Genomic DNA, 18767 nt, shown 5'->3' on the forward strand with positions numbered 1-18767 from the left:
TTAGAAAATGACCATGTGCTCAGGAAAAGAATTAGAACAAATCTAAGAAGATCTTAGTGTATACCTTCTGCCCAAGCACAGAGACACACAATAACCAACAAAAACAATAATAGAAAACTCTGAGGAAGAAGGAGAACCTGAGTTCCAGAGTTAACCACACCATTAGATTCAAATATTCTGTGTCTAACAACAACAACAACAACAACAAATCACAAGGCATACAAAGAAACAGGAAAGCAGGGACGCCTGGGTGGCTCAGCAGTTGGGCATCTGCCGTCAGCTCAGGGCATGATCCTTCCTGAAGTCCTGGGATCAAGTCCCACATCGGGCTCCCCGCATGGAGCCTGCTTCTTCCTCTGCCTGTGTCTCTGCCTCTCTCTGTGTGTCTTTCATGAATAAATAAATAAAATATTTTAAAAATAATTTTTAAAAAAGCTGAAGAATGACGAGGGGTACGGGTCTTTCTCCAAGGTCCCACCATTGTCACAGGTACTTGGGGAGAGATATAAATCCAGGAAAATACAGGCTGGGACTGTCCTTCAAAAGCCAAGGTTTAGGGACAAAGTGTAAAGATAAGGCCAGGAGCAGGTCACTCCTTTTCTCCTCATGAATGAGTCAAGCTTGCTGAAAAGGTTAAGATATGTGTGCTCACCATCCCCTCCACTGTGTCATAATCTGAATTATGATAGCAATTATCATGGATGGTGTCAGGGGATAGGAGTCAAGGTGCAGACCAGAGTTATCTCTGAAGTCATGATAGGTGGGGGAGGGGGCATCGATTTGCATGAAGGCAAATAAAAAGCTGATATTGGCTTTGTGACAAGTGAAAGGCAGTGATGGTTGGCATATTAGGAAAGATCAGGAAATGCTGGATAAACAATCCTAAAGACTCGGTATCTTCCAACAGCAGACGCTTCTTTCTCACTTACGCTACTTGCCCATCCTAACATCTGTGCTGTTCATTCAGGGACCCAGACTGATGGAGCAGCCCCTATCTGGGACACTGCCAGTCCCATAGTGGTGGGAAATGACAGATGACAAAATCATGAGCTGCCTCCTAAAGCTTCTTTCCAGACATGACATCACACACCTTCCACCCACATTCTGTTGGCTAAAGCAAGTCGTATGGTTGCCCTGAGTCTGATGGACAAGAATGTAAAATCCTTCATCAGGGAGAGGCACCACACATCTGATGCCAAGCCTGCTATCAGTGACTCCGGAAGCTATCATCCACCCCAGGGAGGGAAAGCAAATATACTGAACAATAACACAACCTGCCACCGCTGGGATCCTGGCAGTAGCCATGGTTTATGCTAATCAAGAGTCATCAGTGGGGCGCCTGGGTGGCTCAGTTAAGCGTCCAACTCAGGTCATGATCTCAGGGTTGTGAGATTGAGCTCTGCACTGACTCCGCACTGAGTGTGGAGTCTGCTTAAGATTTCCTCTCTCCTTCTCCCTCTGCCCCACCCACCTACCTTGTCCCTCTCTCAAAAAAAAAAAAATTTTTTTTTAAAGAGCCATCAGCGACATTGGCATACAGGATCAAACCTCTGATGTGTCTTTTTTTTTTTTTTTTTTTTTTTTTTTTTTTAGATTTTGTTTATTTGAGAGAGAGAGACAGAGAGACAGAGAATGAGTGGAGGGAAGATCAGAGGAAGAGGGAGAAGCAAGCTCCCCACTAGCAGGGAGCCTGATGCAGGGCTCCATCTCAGGACCTCCAGATCATGACCTGAGTGGAAGGAAGACGCTTAATCAACTGAGCCACCCAGGTACCCACCCCCTGCAGCAGGTCTTTGTGTGCTTCTTAAAGCAGTGTTAATGGAGATGATAGAATTAAGGGTTCTGGTGGGCTCAACCCAGTAGTCAGGGTTATGGCAGAACCACCCATAGTGAAGGAGAAGAAAGTACTATAATGGAAAAGTTATGCTTGAAAAGTGGGGAGAGGGAGGGACCTCCCAGAACTGAGGAGATTTGACAATGTGCTCATAGAAGCACCAGAATTGAATACTATCGATGGGAAGGAGGGGATCCCTGGGTGGCTCAGCAGTTAAGCGTCTGCCTTCGGCCCAGGGCCTGATCCTGGAGTCCTGGGACCAAGTCCCACATCGGGCTCCCTGCATGGAGCCTGCTTCTCCCTCTGCCTGTGTCTCCGCTTCTTTCCCTGTGTGTGTCTCTAATGGATAAATAAATAAAATCTTTTTAAAAAATGGGAAGGAGGTACTTTCAACACTGGGTCCTGTGCCAATACAGAAAATGGTGTGAGAAGCCGAGATGGTAGCACCTAGCATCACTTCTGGACATTCTGTAGAAGAGATAAGACAGCAATGGAAAGAATTTTAGTACTGATCTTTCACGGGTAGAACATGATATTTCACATCTTAAAATAGGTTAATATTGAGGATAACAATCAATTCACAGAAGAATATATATAATTTGACTCCATAATGCAAATTTTTAAAGGCTAATCTAAATGATATTTTTAAATTTTTTCTAAAGATTTTACTTATTTATTCATGAGAGACAGAGAGAGGCAGAGACATAGGCAGAGGGAGAAGTAGGCTCCCTGCAGAAACCCAGTGAGGGACTCCGTCCTGGGACCCTAGGATCATGACCTGAGCAGAAGGTAGACGCTCAACCACTGAGGCGCCAAGGTGCCCCAGGGTGTAGAGATTTTTTTTTAAGATTTATTTATTTATTCATGAGAGACGCAGAAAGAGCAAGGCAGAGACACAAGCAGAGGAAGAAACAGGCTCCTCACAGGGAGCTTGATGTGGGACTAGATCCCGGATCCTGGGATCACGTCCTGAGCCAAAGACAGATGCCCAATCTTTGAGCCACCCAGGCATCCCTAGGTTTTTTTTTTTTTTTTTTTAATAAATAAATAAAAGATTTTTACAACAAAAATATGTTGAGTCTCCTAAAATTAATGTATACATTCAATGCAATTTTAATGAAGATCCCAACAGGGTTGAATTTTCTTCATGGACACAATTACCTTAAAGCCCATGTAGGTGAATAAATGTCTAAGGATATACTGGAAAATTGTGAAAAATAATTGTAAGGAGGCTTGCCTCATCATATATTAAAATTTATGACAAGAAAAAACAAAACCAAAAAGTTAAAACAAAACCCAAAAAGCATATTTTAAGTTTTAAAAGCATATCATAAAATGACTGCAATCCAAACAGTATAATGTTATGATAAGAATGAGCAATAGGGCAGCCCCGGTGGCTCAGTGGTTTAGCGCTGCCTTCAGCCTGGGGTGTGATCCTGGAGACCCAGGATCGAGTCCCACATGGGGCTCCCTGCATGGAGCCTGCCTCTCCCTCTGCCTGTGTCTCTGCCTCTCTCTCTGTGTGTGTCTCTCATGAATAAATAAAATAAAATAAAATAAAATAAAAGGCAAGCTCAATCAAAAATATAAGAAAAAAATAAACTTTCTAGAGAAAAATCTAAGAGGCTCTTCATATAACTTGAGAGCTGAGGAAAATATTTTATTTATTTTTTTGTTGTTTTTTTTAATAAATTAATTTTTTATTGGTGTTCAATTTACCAACATACAGAATAACACCCAGTGTAAGGAAAGTATTTTAAATGAGAAACCCCATTTCAAAATTCCACTTTTCTACTACAAAAGTAAAATTCCACTTTTCTACTACATAAAAAAGCAACATTTTTTTTTATGAGGGAAAGATATTAAAACAATACAAAGTAGAAAAAGAATACATTGGGGAAAACTTTTGCAATGTGGATGACAGATAATAGGTTAGTATCTGTAATATACAAAAAGCATTTACAGGGGCACCTGGTGGCTCAGTGGTTGAGCATCTGCCTCAGCTCAACCTTCATCCTGGGCTCCTGGGATCAAGTCCCACATTGGGTGCCCGGCAGGGAGCCTGCTTCTCCCTCTGACTATGTCTCTGACTCTCTCTGTGTGTCTTTCGCGAATAAACAAATAAAATATTTTTTAAAAGCATTTACAAATTTATATTTAAAAAACACATATTGGAGATCTCTGGGTGGTTCAGCGGTTGAGTGCCTGCCTTTGGCCCAGGGCATGATGGTGGAGTCCCAGGATTGAGTTCCACGTCAAGCTCCCTGAGTGGAGCCTGCATCTCCCTCTGCCTGTGTCTCTGTGTGTGTGTGTGTGTGTCTCATGAATAAATAAATAAAATCTTTTTAAAAATAAATAAATAAAAATTAAAAACACATATTGGAGGCCCCTGGGTGGCTCAGACAGTTAAGCAGCAGACTCTTGATTCGGGCTCAGGTCACGATCTCAAGGTCCTGTGAGCAAGTCCTCCTCTAGGCTCTGGGCTCAACGAGGAATCTGCTTTGTGATCCTCTTTCTTCCCCTGCCCCTCCTGCTCTCTCTCTCTCTCTCTCTCTCTTTCTCTCTCTTTCAAATAAATAAATAAATATTCTTAATAAAACACAAATTGCTCAACCCTATCCGCATGGGCACTGTATATTTAATGTCTCCAAAGATACTTTCAGGATTAACAGTATGCTTTTTGTTCATTATTTAAATGTTCTGTAGTACATTTTTGTTTTGTTTTGTAATTGAGACATAATTGACATACATTATATTAGTTTCAAGTGTACACCATAATGATTCAGTATATGTATATACTGGAAGTGCTGCTGTTTGTAGTGGGCATGATGGCTTCAAGGTTGCTTCACAGAGTTGGAACACTAATGCACAGGATCTCAGGGACCGCAGTCTTAATGGAGCCACTGCTCCATGGCATCTGGAGATGGTGTTCCTACTGATGATGGGCAGACAACTGGGCTGGAGAGGGAGGTTATGATGGCTGCACAGAAGGGACTGGACCCATACAAGATGCTAGCCCCAAAGGCAGCTTCAGGCACCATGGGAGACCCTTAGTCCCCATCTATCACCAATAAGTGAATAGTGGTCTGCAACCATGAGGACAATACTGCCACCATCTGCTTCTGGCTGCACAACGTTGAGACTCAGCCATGCCCTAGCTATGGAACCCATGACAAGCTGGTGCCCCACCAGCTGACCCACTGAGCCTTAGCACTAACTTACTCAAAATGTGCTGTAAAGTTTCTTCTTTCCAATAAAGACTAACCATTGCATTGGCTGCTTCTCCCATAAAATAAATAAATATATTTTTATATAAATATATATATATAGTGAAATGATTACCACAATAAGTGTAGTTAATATCTATCACTACACATAGTTAAACAGATTTTGTTCTTGTGATGAGAACTTTTAAGGTCTATTCTCCTAGAAACTTTCTTTTTTTTTTTTTTTTAAGATTTCATTTATTTATTCCTGAGAGACAGAGAGAGAGAGAGAGACGCAGAGACACAGGCAGAGGGAGAAGCAGGCTCCATGCAGGAAGCCCAATGTGGGACTCGATCCCAGGTCTCCAGGATCACGCCCTGGGCCAAAGGCAGGCGCTAAACCGATGAGTCACCCAGGGATCCCTTCTTAGTAACTTTCAGATATGAAGTACAGCATTGTTAACCATAGTCACCATGTCACATAGTCACATCCTCAGGACTTACTTATTTTGTAACTGGAAGTTTGTACCTTTTGACCCACTCCACTCATTTCACCCACCTGGCAACCCCCACTTCTGGCAACCACCAATCTGTTCCCTGTATCAATGAGATCAGTTTTGTTTTATTGAGGTTTTTTAGATTCTACATATATGTGAGATCATATGGTACCTATCTTTCTCTATTTCATTTGGCATAATGGCCAGAAGGTTTATGCGTGTTGTTGCAAATGGCAGGATTTCCTTCCTTTCTATGGCCGAATACCTTGTTTGTGTTTGTGTGTGTGTGTGTGTGTGTGTGTGAGAGAGAGAGAGAGAGAGAGAGAGAGATTTTCTTTATCCATTCATCCATCAATGGACATGGGTTGTTTCCATGTCTTGGCTACTGTAAATAGCCAAGTGAACATGGGGTTGCAGATATCTTTTTAAGTTTTTGTTTTTGTTTCCTTTGATAAACCCCCAGAAGTGGGATTGCTGGATCATATGGTAGTTTGATTTTTACTTTTTGAGGGAACTATACTGTTTCCATAGTGCCAGTTCACACCCCCAACATTACACAAGCATTCCTTTTTCTCCACATCCTCACCAACTCTTGTTATTTCTTGTCTTTCTGAGGATAGCCATTCTAACAGGTGCAAGTTAAGATCTCATTGCAGTTTTGATTTGCATTTCCCTGATGCTGGGTGATATTGAGCATCTTTACATATACTTTGCAGTCATCTGTATGTCTGTAGTATGTCTATGATATAGGAACATCATGGGCAAAATGTCTTTCAACATATTTTTTGAAACTCTGTTTCCATGTGAAGTTTATTCCATATGAAATTTTTCCCATGAATCCTCTGTGTGTGTGTCTCTCTCCTTGTTTGTTTTATGCAGGCAGAGTGTTTCCTACAATAAAACCAAGTGTTTAGGGGCACCTGGGTGGCTCAGTGGTTGAGCATCTGCCTTCGGCTCAGGTCATGATCCTGGGGTCCTGGGATCAAGTCCCACATTAGGCTCCCCATGGGGAACCTGCTTCTCTCTCTATGTCTCTGCCTCTTTCTGTGTCTCTCATGAGTAAATAAATAAAATCTTTTTTTAAAAAAATGGTAAGCATGAGGGTAAACACACTCCTGGTGAATTACAGGATACGTTTCACTCCTTTTGGACCATTACGGCTCATGGGTGGAGACCAACCCGAGAATTGTGCTGATGTCTGCAATTTTTTTGTTGATTCAACATTTACTTGTTTAAAGAGGGAGGAGAGGGCAGAGAGACTCTTAAGCAGGCTCCATGTCTAGGGCAGAGCCCAATGTGGGGCTCGATCTCATAACCCTGAGATCATGACCTGAACCAAAATCAAAGTCAGATGCTCAACTGTCTGAGCCACCCAGGTGCCCCCTGATGTCTGTAACGAATCAGTTGGGGCACAAGGGTATGACACTCCCACTTGACCTTCCCCCCAGCCAGAGAAAGGGTGAGGATAAACCAAAGGATGTTTGATGAACTGCATGGGGAATACTGTAAACCGGTTAGATATTCAACAGAATTGTGAAACTAAAATGAGTCTATCCAGAGACAGGCTAAAAGTTGTGTGAAATGCTCAAAACCAGCAAAAAAGGGGGAAAGGGTATAAATAGGATGGATAGTTGATTCCCAGCAGGACTCATGCATAACGATGTAACTTTGATCAAGTGTGAATTTTAGGCCAAGGTGCAGAACGGGTCAGAGGATTGGGTGAAGAGAGGGAAGGAGAGTTTCTTGCATGGCTGCTGTTCCCAGTTCTTCAGGTCAACGACCCCGCTTATTGGGGATAGGGGCAGTGGCTTCACCAGGCGCCTCCAGCCATAAGCAGCGGGCATCCCCTGAGGACATCTGGAACCAACGCCTCCGCCTTGCTTGCACGCAGGGATGGTGGGAGGGCCCTGGTCCGGGCGCTGCGCCGCCTGAGCCAGAGCCGGGCCGCCCTCACCCCCACTCCTGCGCGCTCACCTTGACCGCCGCTCCTCTGGCAGCTCGCCACGTAGACGCTCAGCGCCACCACCTGCGGCAGCACCAGTAGCAGAGGCGCGGCCCCGCCAGGTCTTCACCCTAGCGCCCTCCAGCGGATGGCCCTAGAAACTGCGTTTCCTTGGAGAAGCAGCTGGTGGCGGGGAGGGGCAGCGGTGTCAAAGGTCACAAAAAAATCCCAGGGTGTGGCCAATGCAATATAAACCGAAGTGCTGTACGATTTCCAAGCAATGTCCTTAAAGGGAGAAGTGATGCTCTTCATCAGTCCTTCCTCCTGCCTGCTGGCTGGAATGCAGATGTGATGACTGATGCATCAGCAGCCATATTACACCATATAGTGGAGCTATCTGCTAAAGATGTTTAAGTAACAAAATTCTGTGCAAAGGAACCTGGTCTCTGACATTTAAGGGTCCTCTGTCAATCCTGCATGGTGTACTTCTGGGTCTCCTTTACGTAAGAGAGAAATGTATCCTCATTGTATTTCATTCATGCCATTATTGTTTGGTTTTCTGTCTCATATAACTGAACTAAATCCTAACCAAAAAACAGAGGAGATAAAGAATCCTCTTTGTTGGCAGAGGTGGAGCAAGGATGTAATAGAAGTCGTGGTCCCCTGTGTTAACAAAAGTTAGGGTAAAGCTCAAGGTAAGAAGAGGACTGTTCCTGAAATTTCTATCCTTTTTTAAGAAGAGGTTCAAATCCTTGACCATCTCCCTTCGTGGCCAGAGGTGCCCCTGTTAGTTCTTGCACCCACAGCACCTTCTTCTGATCCACATGGTCTCAAGCCAATTTGGACTGAATGTGGGGAAGCCTAGTCCAGCATTGTTCCTCATGTGATCCATCTTCAGACCACCTCATGGGACTGCCCTAACGACTTGCTGAATCTACATACTTTAAGGACTCCATCCAACACCAGATGGATCAGTCCCTCTAGTGGACTCCATGATTTTTACGTACACTCAAGTCCAACCCACCATTTTACACATGGGGAAACTGAGGCCCAGGAAAGGCATGGGACTCTCAGAAGTCTCACTGACAGCAGAGCACTGAGCAAGAACCCAGTAATCAGGAATTCCAGTCCAGGGTTAACTCCAATGCCATGTGGATCCTCTGTCCTGGCGCTCTTGGGTGGTTCCCTTGCTAATTTAAAGACTGTCTGAGGGGCACCTGGATGGCTTAGTAGTTGAGCGTCTGCCTTTGGCTCAGGTCGTGATCCCAGGGTCCTGGGATCAAGTCCCGGATACGGCCCACGGCAGGGAGCCTGCTTCTCCCTCTACCAGTGTCTCTGGCTCTCTGTGTGTGTCTCTCATGAATAAATAAAATCTTAAAAAAAAAAAGACTGAGGTGGGACACAATCTGCATTGTCTCCTCCCATCCTCACAATCCTGGGACAAACTGAGGCTGAGGACACATCTGTGGCCCCTCAGCACATTTCTCAGATTTGCTTACAGCTGCAGAGCCCTGGGTACACCTGCTTAAGTGGGAACAGGACCTGCATGCCCTAGAACTCCATGCAGACTTGCAGCTGGACATTCAACTGACCCCTCCCTGAGCCAGGGCCTAGGGAGACACATCAGGGGCTCTCCAGGAGCAGGACACCCTCCTGGGATCCCAACCTACCCCCTATCAGACCTGCCAGACCTGCCTGCTTTTCCTCCCATCTCCCTGTGCAGCCGTGCCCTGCCCTCCCAGCACCTGGAGAATAGGAAGGACAGTGTTGACATAAATGGCTGCATCTCTTCCTGCCCCAGATTCTCAAGCATCCTCAGATGCCACTTCCTCCTCCCTCTCCTACTGACTGAACTTCCATAGCCCACTCCTGCTCCTGGAAAGAATAAAGTTCTGACTTCAGAACACTGCACAACCTGCTTTGCCCTTACCTCCCATTGGTAACCCCTCAAGTACTGCCCCACTGTTGCCATGCCCAAGGAGGCAGGAACTCCCCTGGTCCTTGCTGTCAAGTCCAGCCCCTGCAGATGCTTTTGGGCACCTTTTCTGTTGGTGAAATCCATTTACTCCCACCCAGCTAAATATAGGGTCTTTTTTCCTGGGAGCTTCCAGCCCATCCTGGGTATCCTGTCCTTGACTCAAAAGCAGGTCCAGTCTGAGGTCAGCACTGACCTCTCCAAGGAGGTCTCTGCTGGGCCAGCTCCTACAACATGCTTTGTCCTTTGACTTTCAAAGCCAGTAAGGTATACTAGTTCGTAACTACTTGGGCTACAAGCTGTCCCTGTCCTCCCTAGGACCTCATGATTTAAAAAGCCACTTGCGTGGCACCGCCTGTTTTGGAAAGTGACAAGGAAACAAGCCCCCATCACTACCAGGGCCTTTTACAGGCCCCAAATCCCTACCACCTCGGGCCTGGAGCAGGCCTCTGCTCATTCATTCAGTTTGTTTTCATTATTCTAATAATTCATAATGACCATGCGCAGAAACCTGCCTCAGGTCCTTTTCTCCCGCAGCAACACCGACTGTTCACTTTTCTGTCCCCCACCCAAACCCACAGCCCTTATGCCTGCTCTTGAGGGAGTGGAGCTGGAGACGGGTCTGATCAGTGGGGAGCTCTCCACCAGTGGGTCCAGGACCTTGAAATCCGGATGCAGGGAGCCTCGGTGTCCTCGCGGGGCATCCGGGTTGCCTGAAGCCGGAAGGGCGGAAACGGTGGGCACAGACCGTGTGAGGCTCGTCTCCGCCAGCCCCAACCCGGTCCCCGTCTCTGACGCCCGAAGCGGCTCCCTTCGGCGCCACCTGGCGGCCGTCGCGCGCGAGCGGAGAGTGGACCCAGCGCGGGTCCACGGGCCTGTGGGGGCCAGTTCCCGCGGAGCGGGAGGGCTGGGGGCGCCCAGCGTGGGGAGCCGGGACCGCGCGGAACGGGGCGCGGAAGCTCTCTGGATTCGGGCGGACCGCACGACCCCCGCCGGGACCCGAGGAGACCCGGGGACGCCGGCCTCTAGCTGCAGCCCACCGGCGGCGGCCGCGGGGCGCCCGAGTCAACGTGCGCGCGCCCGCACGCCCCACGCAGCATCCCGCACCGCCGCGCGCGCGCACGCACGCCCCGAGGCTCGCCCGCGCAGGCCGGTCTCCCACGCAGCGGGCTGCGGGCGCCCGAGCCCCGGGTTCCCGGAGTGGAAGGCCGTTCCGAGGGGCGTACTCGTGCGGGCACACCGCTGCACGCTTTTCCACTCTCACCTCGGGCGTGGGGACGCCGCCACGGTCGCACTGTTCCCATGGGTGACCCCTGGAGGGCGGGTCGTGGGGGTCCGTGCGGCCCAGGCCCCTCGGAACAGGCTGGGGGCTTCCCGGGCCAGGCCGCTCCCACCTGCCGGCCGCAGCGGCCAATGAGAGCCTGGTCTGGTGATGTCATGCCCCGACCGGACCCTGGTGACGAAAGTCCCAGCTCACCCGTCAGGGAACCAGAGCAAACCCACCCGCGGGGGTTCCGGAAGTTTCCACTGCGGCAGCGGAGTGCGGCCTCACCCCGGAGCCTTGCGCGTGCCACCACGTCTTGCCTTCTGGGATGTCCCCGAGTCACCTCTCCCTTGCCCCGGGGGTCTTCTTCCGTGGGGCCCTCCTTCATGTCCATTAGTGATCTCACGTTCTCGTCTTCATTCCCACAGGTGTGCCCTCATCCCCCAGGAGTGCCCCACGTCACCTTTTCTCCGCCAGTACCACTCGGACCCCCGCGGGGTCCTCAGCCTCACTTTCACGTGCCGGTCCTCCCATGCCACCCTCGCTGTGTCGTGGCCAAGGATGTTCATTTATTGGGCCCCTGGTCCTGACTGAGGCTGTCAGGGTGTCCCAGTGCGTGTGTCCGTCCGTCTGTGAGTGTCGGTCACCGTTTGTCTGGAGCTGTCACTTGCCCGCGACTGGCCGTCTGCGTGTCTGTCTCCGCGGCTTCTGTCCGTCTGTCACTCTGTCTGCTCTGCGCTGCGGGTCTTTCGGTCGTGTCACCGTGTCTGTCCTTCAGTCGGCGTCTGTCACCGGAGTCCGTCCGGGCCCGGGGTCTCTGGGTCTCGGCTCGGACGGAGGGAGAGGGAGGGGAGGTGGCAGCCCGGGGAGGCGGGGAGGGGCGGGGGCGGAGACAGTGGGCGGGGGCGGGGGCGGGGGCGGGCGGGGGCGCCGCGGCCCGGAGGGGTGTGTGCGGGGGGCCGGAGGCGGCGGCTGTCAGAGTCGGCTCAGCCTGCGCCGGGGAACATCGGCCGCCTCCAGCTCCCGGCGCGGCCCGGCCCGGCTCGGCCGCCTCAGGTGAGTCTCCCGCCCCGGCCGGGACCCTCCCCCGGCCCGCCGCCCACTCCGCGTCCGGGAAAATGTGCGCTCCTGCAGGGATCCGGGCCCCCAAACGGGACGCCCACCGCGCCCCCGGGCCTGCCCAGCGACGCCCCCCGCCGCCCCACACTCATCCTTAACTCTTGCCTCGCCGCCGCATACTTAACGGTCGCCTGCGCGGGAGCCGGCACCCTGCGGGGCCATCGAGAGCCTCTGCTCTCGAATTCCTGTGGGGACCCCCGAGTGCCCCTTCCCCCGCCCGCCCCCAAGTCCGGGGCCACTGGAAGACGCCCCCTGCTCGGGGCGGAACCCGAGCTGCGCAGGTTGCTGGCGCCAGGCTGGCTCCCCTCCCTGCGGATCCCGCACCCCCAGCGCCCCTGCGTGGCGCCCAGCCGAAGCCCCCTCGGAGGCCCAGGCGTCCCCCTCCCACGGGGACTCCGTCCCTATTTTGGGGAAAGGGGAGGCTCAGCGGAAGCCCCGAGTTATAATTAGCCGCACTCGGGTTTCCTAGTTAATCCCCACCACCACCACCACCACCACCACCACCACCACCCCAGCCTCAGGGCGGCGGGTTGGCTGGGTGAGAGGTGACCGCCGCGCGAGGGGGGAGTTCCGACCCGGGGAATTTTGATCCCTTGGCTGGAGACGCCGGAACCGCAGCAGCTGCTGCCCCAAAATAGCGCCCTCGCCCCTGCGGCCGGGGATCTCCTGAGCTCGGAGGACGCAGGCGTCTCGGTTCGCCCTCCAGACCCCTCCGCAATGCCCGCGAGCCTCCAGACCCCCGCCCCGAGTTCCCGGCTCCCGGACTCGGGGCGGGGAGCGCCTTCCTTTTCTCGGTCTCTACTGCCCCCCACTGGCGGCAGCGTGCCCCGGCAGCATCGGATGGATGGGGGACTCGAGTCCTGGGGGACTGGGGCTGGCGAGCCTAACCTCTAAGACTAGGCAAGGCGAGTGCGTAGCTAACCAGTACCCACGGGCACCGGCGCCCCATGCCAGACAGTGGAGGAGGAGAGGCAGGGTGGGGCAGAGTGTGCAGTAAGCAGGATTTGGGGTGCGCCGGGGCCTGTAGCTCCCACACCCTTGAATGCCCAACCCACTCTCTAGGGCCCCCCCATTCCCCCACCCCGACCCGGCCAACTCAGGAGAGGCTGCGCCTTCACGCCACCGCGAGCTTCCCCATCGGCGCCTCCGTCAGTGAGGGCCCCGCCCCTGACGGGTAGCTTGTGTGTGGATTGCGGCCTCTGGTGCGGTGGCCGCACTGCTCTGGCTGGGCCCAACCCAGTCCACCCAGCTGGAGCTTAGGAGGTGAGAGTGATGGGCCCTCTGTGAGGCAGGGGAAGGGATCACCTGGCAGGCCTCGCCTCTCTTCCCTTCGTTCTCTCACTCCCTGTCTGGGTGGTGTGTGTGTGCTGGATCTCTGTCCCTTCTTGCTTCTCCCTGTCTCCCTGTGTCCTTGTCTCTGCCCGTCTCCCTCCCTCCATTTCTCTCCCCTCTCCCAACCTGCCCCACCTCCTCTGCAGCTCAGTGATAACCCCTGGTCAAGAGTGTTACCTAATCTCCCTCCTGGCAGCCTCAGGCCTTCACCCTCTGCCTTTCTTTCTCCAGCAGACGCCTGCCTGCCCTGGCAGCCATGAGGCCCCCCTGGTGTCCCCTGCACACGCCCTCCCCGGCTTCCCCAATCCTTCTCCTCCTCCTCTTCCTCTTGGGAGGAGGGGCAGAGGCTGAGGACCCAGAGCTGCTGGTAACAGTGCGTGGGGGCCGGCTGCGGGGCATCCGCCTAATGGCCCCCGGGGGCCCTGTCTCTGCTTTTCTGGGCATCCCCTTCGCAGAGCCACCTGTGGGCCCCCGTCGCTTTCTGCCACCAGAGCCCAAGCGGCCCTGGTCAGGGGTGCTGGACGCCACAGCCTTCCAAAGCGTCTGCTACCAATATGTGGACACCTTATACCCTGGCTTTGAGGGCACTGAGATGTGGAACCCCAACCGTGAGCTGAGTGAAGACTGCCTCTACCTCAATGTGTGGACACCATACCCCCGGCCTGCATCACCCACCCCTGTCCTCGTATGGATCTATGGGGGTGGCTTCTACAGTGGCGCCTCCTCCCTGGACGTATATGATGGCCGCTTCCTGGCCCAGGCTGAGGGGACCGTGCTGGTGTCCATGAACTACCGGGTGGGAGCCTTTGGCTTCTTGGCCCTGCCAGGGAGCCGGGAGGCCCCAGGCAACGTGGGTCTACTGGATCAGAGGCTGGCACTGCAGTGGGTGCAGGAGAATGTGGCCACCTTCGGGGGCGACCCAAGGGCAGTGACTGTGTTCGGGGAAAGCGCTGGTGCGGCCTCAGTGGGCATGCACCTGCTGTCCCCTCCCAGCCGGGGCCTGTTCCACAGGGCTGTGCTGCAGAGTGGAGCACCCAACGGCCCTTGGGCCACAGTGGGTGTGGGAGAGGCCCGCCGCAGGGCCACACTGCTGGCACGCCTGGTGGGCTGTCCCCCAGGGGGGGCCGGTGGCAATGACACAGAGCTGGTCGCCTGCCTGAGGACACGGCCAGCTCAGGACCTGGTGGACCACGAGTGGCATGTGCTGCCTCAGGAAAGTGTCTTCCGCTTCTCTTTCGTGCCTGTGGTGGATGGTGACTTCCTCAGTGACACCCCGGAGGCCCTCATCAGTGCTGGAGACTTCCACGGGCTGCAGGTGACTAGTGGCTGGAAGGGGTGAAGCTGGTTCCTCTAGGCTTGTTCTCCCCCACACAGCCCAACCCCTACTCCCCCACCCCCACCCCGGGACCCAGGCCCAGGCAAAAAGGCTTCTTGAGATCCAAATCCCAAAGGCCAGGGCTCCTGGCCTCATGGCCGCCCCCTCCTCCCTGAGAGCTCAGATCCCAGGGTGGCCAGTGGGGCAGAGAGAAAAGGAAACGTGGGTACATTTTCTTTCTCTCTGTCCCTTCCCCAACCTCATACTCTCTTCCTCCGTGGTGCTGGGGTCTATAACTATTGATCTCTCTGGCTCTTTGTTCATCTGTTTCTGTCTGCCTGTCTGTCTGTGCCCCCCCCCCCCCATCTCTCTATCCTGTCCTCCCAGGTGCTGGTGGGTGTGGTGAAGGATGAGGGCTCCTATTTTCTGGTTTACGGGGCCCCAGGCTTCAGCAAAGACAACGAATCTCTCATCAGCCGGGCCCAGTTCCTGGCTGGGGTGCGGGTCGGGGTCCCCCAGGCGAGTGACCTAGCTGCCGAGGCTGTGGTCCTGCATTACACAGACTGGCTGCACCCTGAGGACCCGGCACGCCTGAGAGAGGCCATGAGTGATGTGGTGGGTGACCACAACGTCGTGTGCCCCGTGGCCCAGCTGGCTGGACGCCTGGCTGCCCAGGGGGCTCGGGTCTATGCCTACGTCTTTGAACATCGCTCGTCCACGCTCACCTGGCCCCTCTGGATGGGGGTGCCCCACGGCTACGAGATCGAGTTCATCTTTGGGCTCCCTCTGGAACCCTCGCTAAACTATACCGCTGAAGAGAGAACCTTTGCCCAGCGACTGATGAGATACTGGGCCAACTTCGCCCGCACAGGGTCAGCAGTACTGAGGGGAGGAGGGCCTCCAGGAGCCAGAGAAGCAAGAGCAGAGGGGACAGAGAGAGAGGAAGACAAACAGGCAGACAGAAGGGGCCAGAGAGGGATGGAAACATTCACAAAAGAAAGGAGACAAAGAGGGAGACAGAATGACCAAGAGATATTGGAGAGGAAAGCAGGATGGCAAGTCCAGAAGAGACGAGGACAGAAAGGGAGGGAAGCGGAGCAAAGAGAGACAGGGAGACAAAGGAGTTATCACAGTACTTTGGGGCTTAAACTGTAGAGAGCTGGGTCTGGTTGGGCCAGTGGTGATTTTATTAGGCATGACATGCACACATGCATATATACGTATTCACACACCAGTTTACCTGTCCGAAGAAGGGGACCATAAATCCGACATCACGTGGGTGTTGTCAGATGCAAACAAGATGTTTGTAGAGCTAGAACTGAGCCCGCTTACAGAGTAAGGGATCATAAATCCTAGTGATGCTTTAGATGGGAGAAACAAAGACAAAGGTGGAGCAGTAAAGCCCAGGGACAGGCAGAAAGAGGGAGAGCAAGAGGAAGGGGATGGCTCCAGACGATGGGGGATCCCGGAGACCAGAAAGAGGGGTTAACGAGGTGGGAAGCAAGGGATGCGTTCTCCCGAGAGCCTAAGAGGGCACGGGTCAAGAAACAGCCTGCCTCTTTCCTGCTCTCCATCTCCAGTCCACAGTCCCAAGGGAGGGCGGGGCCGGCTTGCTGGAGGCTAAGCCTTCCCTTTCCTTTCGAAGGGACCCCAATGACCCCCGGGACCCCAAAGTCCCGCAGTGGCCACCGTACACGGCGGGAGCGCAGCAGTACGTGAGCTTGAACCTCCGGCCGCTGGAGGTGCGCCGGGGGCTGCGCGCCCAAGCCTGCGCCTTCTGGAACCGCTTCCTACCCAAATTGCTCAGCGCCACCGGTAGGCAGGGGCCAGCGGGCAGGGGCCAGCGGGCAGGACGGGCGGAGGGCAGAAAAGGGGCGCAAACAGAGGGGAGTGGGAGCTGGCCGGGTGTAACCCCTCTTTTCCCAAAACCTCCCCCCCACCCCCCGCCGTCAGCCTCGAAGGCTCCCAGCACCTGCTCAGGCCCCGCCCACGGGGAGGCATCCCGGAGGTCCAGGCCCGGCCTTCCCCTGCCCCTTCTCCTCTTCTTCCACCTCTCCGGGCTCCTGCGGCTGTGACCATGGCCACTTACCCCTCCGGCCTCAGGGGCCCCTCCTCTAATGAGTGGTCGGACAGTGGGCAAGGGCTCTACTCAGGGATCTCCGACCCGAAGCACCCTCCCTCCTCAAACCAAGAAACTCAAATTGGCCAGGGCTGGGAGGGGGTGGTGATCTATGACTCGTCTCAGGGACCCACACGCCTTTGTTGTTGAAATGGAAACGAAAAAGCCAATTTTCTTTTTTATAAAATTATTTGGAGCTTGAGCCTGGTGTTGGGGGGGGGGTAGAGGAAGGGCCGGGAGCTAGATAGCACCCCCTAGTGGAGCTGTAACAGCCAACCATTTCTGTCTCTTCTTTTCCCCACCAATCCACGGATCCTCCGCCTTCTGATCCTTTCTGTCCCCCTGTCTTCCGCTCATTTCCTCCTCCCCCCACCTTCCTTCCCGCCATCCTTCTCTGGCCCCGCCCGCACTCTCATCCCTCCTCTGGTCTTTCGTCTTTCGCGTTTTCTCCGATCCTATTTCCACCATCCTCGGTACCCCTCCTGCATTCTCCTTGTATCCTCCTGCACTGACGTCCCCCACCATGTACGTTCCCCGCTCTTCCCCTTGTCCTCCTCCAACCCACTTGCTGGGCGCCCTGGCCGCAGACACGCTGGACGAGGCGGAGCGCCAGTGGAAGGCCGAGTTCCACCGCTGGAGCTCCTACATGGTGCACTGGAAGAACCAGTTTGACCATTACAGCAAGCAGGATCGCTGCTCAGACCTGTGACCCAGACGGGACCCCCACGTCTTACCGCCCTGCTCGCCCCGCCCGGCCCCCTAGCTGTATATACTCATCTAAGGGCCGGGATATAACACAGAGGAGCCCTAGACCCTGTCCACCCTCCCCACCGACTATCCCCGGAGGCTCCCCGTCCTCTGCATGTCTCGGGCCGAGCCCCTCCCCCGCGGTGCCTTCGCCCCTCTGGGCCGCCAATAAACTGTTACAGCCACAGCAGTATGCGCGACTAGGGAGCGAGGAGCGGGCCGCAACCTCGGGGCTGAGTAGACGGAGGGGCGGGCGCGAGAGCCAGCCAAACTTGCCGATCTCTGTAGCCGGGCGGAGCGTGCGGCTCCCACCACCCAGCCCCGGCCGGGCCCTGCCACTCACACTCCGCTCAGGAGGCGGAGCTCGCGCCAGCGCAGTAGCGACGGAGGCGCGGCGTGCATTGTGGGAGCCTGGAGGGTGGCGTCTTCCACGAGGCCGCGGCTCGCACTTCTGTGGCTGCTGGAGACCCGGCGAGCGTCCCCGGAGCCCGCGCGCCGGTCCTGCCTGCGGCTAGCTCAAGACCCCGAGTCGAGACGAAATGCGGGAGCCGGAGTCCCGTCCGAGCCGCCAGGACGACGCGTCCGTTCGGCCTCCCTCCCCGCCGCCTGCCCTGAAGCCCCTGAAGGACGTCCACCTGGGCCTAGCCCCGCCGGACCGCGGGCCCGCTCGCCTGGCCCTCCTCTCGGGCCACTACCTTTACTATCATTACGGCTGCGATGGCCTGGATGACCGGGGCTGGGGCTGCGGCTACCGCACTCTGCAGACGCTGTGCTCGTGGCCAGAGGGCTGGTCCGCGCGCGTGCCCGGGCTGGCCGCCGTGCAGGCGGCCCTGGAGGACATGGGCGACAAGTCCCCCGGGTTCCGGGGTTCCCAGAGCTGGATCGGTTGTGTAGAAGCCAGCCTCTGCCTCGACTACTTCGGAGGGCCCCAGGGGCGCCTGTGTCACATACCCCGTGGAGCAGGGCTTCAGGGAGAACTGGAGAAGCTCTACTCCCACTTCGCAGGGGGTGGGGGGCCTGTGATGGTTGGGGGAGATGCAGATGCACAATCCAAGGCCTTGCTGGGAGTCTGCCTGGGACCAGGCACGGAAGCCTATGTTCTGGTATTGGACCCTCACTTCTGGGGTGATCCAAAAAATCCCAGTGAACTACAGGCGGGTGGCTGGGTGGGATGGAGAGAAGTGGGCACAGCCTTTGACCCCAACTCCTTCTACAACCTGTGTTTGACGAGCCGCAACTCCCAACATCAACAGGCATGCCCTGGACTGAGACTAGGATCCCAGAACAGAGATAGTCTCTGGCCCCGAACACACTCACCTATCCCCTTTTCTCAAAGATAAAAAAGCTTGCCTGGGCCCTTGGAATCAATAAAGTGGTGAAGCTCATAATCATGGCCCCAGCCAATCTTTGGGAGAAT

General features: G+C 54.4%; 2 protein-coding genes across 5 annotated transcripts; both read left to right on the forward strand.

Annotated features, from left to right (window-relative positions):
- The first annotated feature begins 11657 nt into the window (after positions 1–11657).
- ACHE (acetylcholinesterase (Cartwright blood group)) lies at positions 11658–18738 on the forward strand. Of its 4 annotated transcripts, none has more exons than XM_025425969.3 (6): positions 11658–11774; positions 12900–13100; positions 13401–14484; positions 14872–15356; positions 16130–16299; positions 17191–18738. In XM_025425969.3, the coding sequence occupies exons 3-6, from the start codon at positions 13426–13428 to the stop codon at positions 17310–17312; spliced, it is 1836 nt and encodes a 611-aa protein (XP_025281754.2). In that variant the 5' UTR covers positions 11658–11774; positions 12900–13100; positions 13401–13425; the 3' UTR covers positions 17313–18738. The 4 variants fall into 4 exon arrangements, with proteins under 4 accessions (XP_025281754.2, XP_035573545.2, XP_025281751.2 ...); XM_035717652.2 differs by having other exon boundaries at positions 13404–14484; XM_025425966.3 differs by lacking the exon at positions 12900–13100 and having other exon boundaries at positions 11663–11774; positions 13404–14484.
- On the forward strand, positions 17890–18738 carry UFSP1 (UFM1 specific peptidase 1 (inactive)). Its single transcript, XM_049111107.1, has one exon. It carries the CDS (start codon positions 17890–17892, stop codon positions 18688–18690), a length of 801 nt encoding a protein of 266 aa, XP_048967064.1. The 3' UTR covers positions 18691–18738.
- Positions 18739–18767: the final 29 nt, after the last annotated feature.

This window comes from Canis lupus, chromosome 6 (genome assembly GCF_003254725.2).
Source record: "Canis lupus dingo isolate Sandy chromosome 6, ASM325472v2, whole genome shotgun sequence".
Classification (NCBI taxonomy): Eukaryota; Metazoa; Chordata; class Mammalia; order Carnivora; family Canidae; genus Canis; species Canis lupus.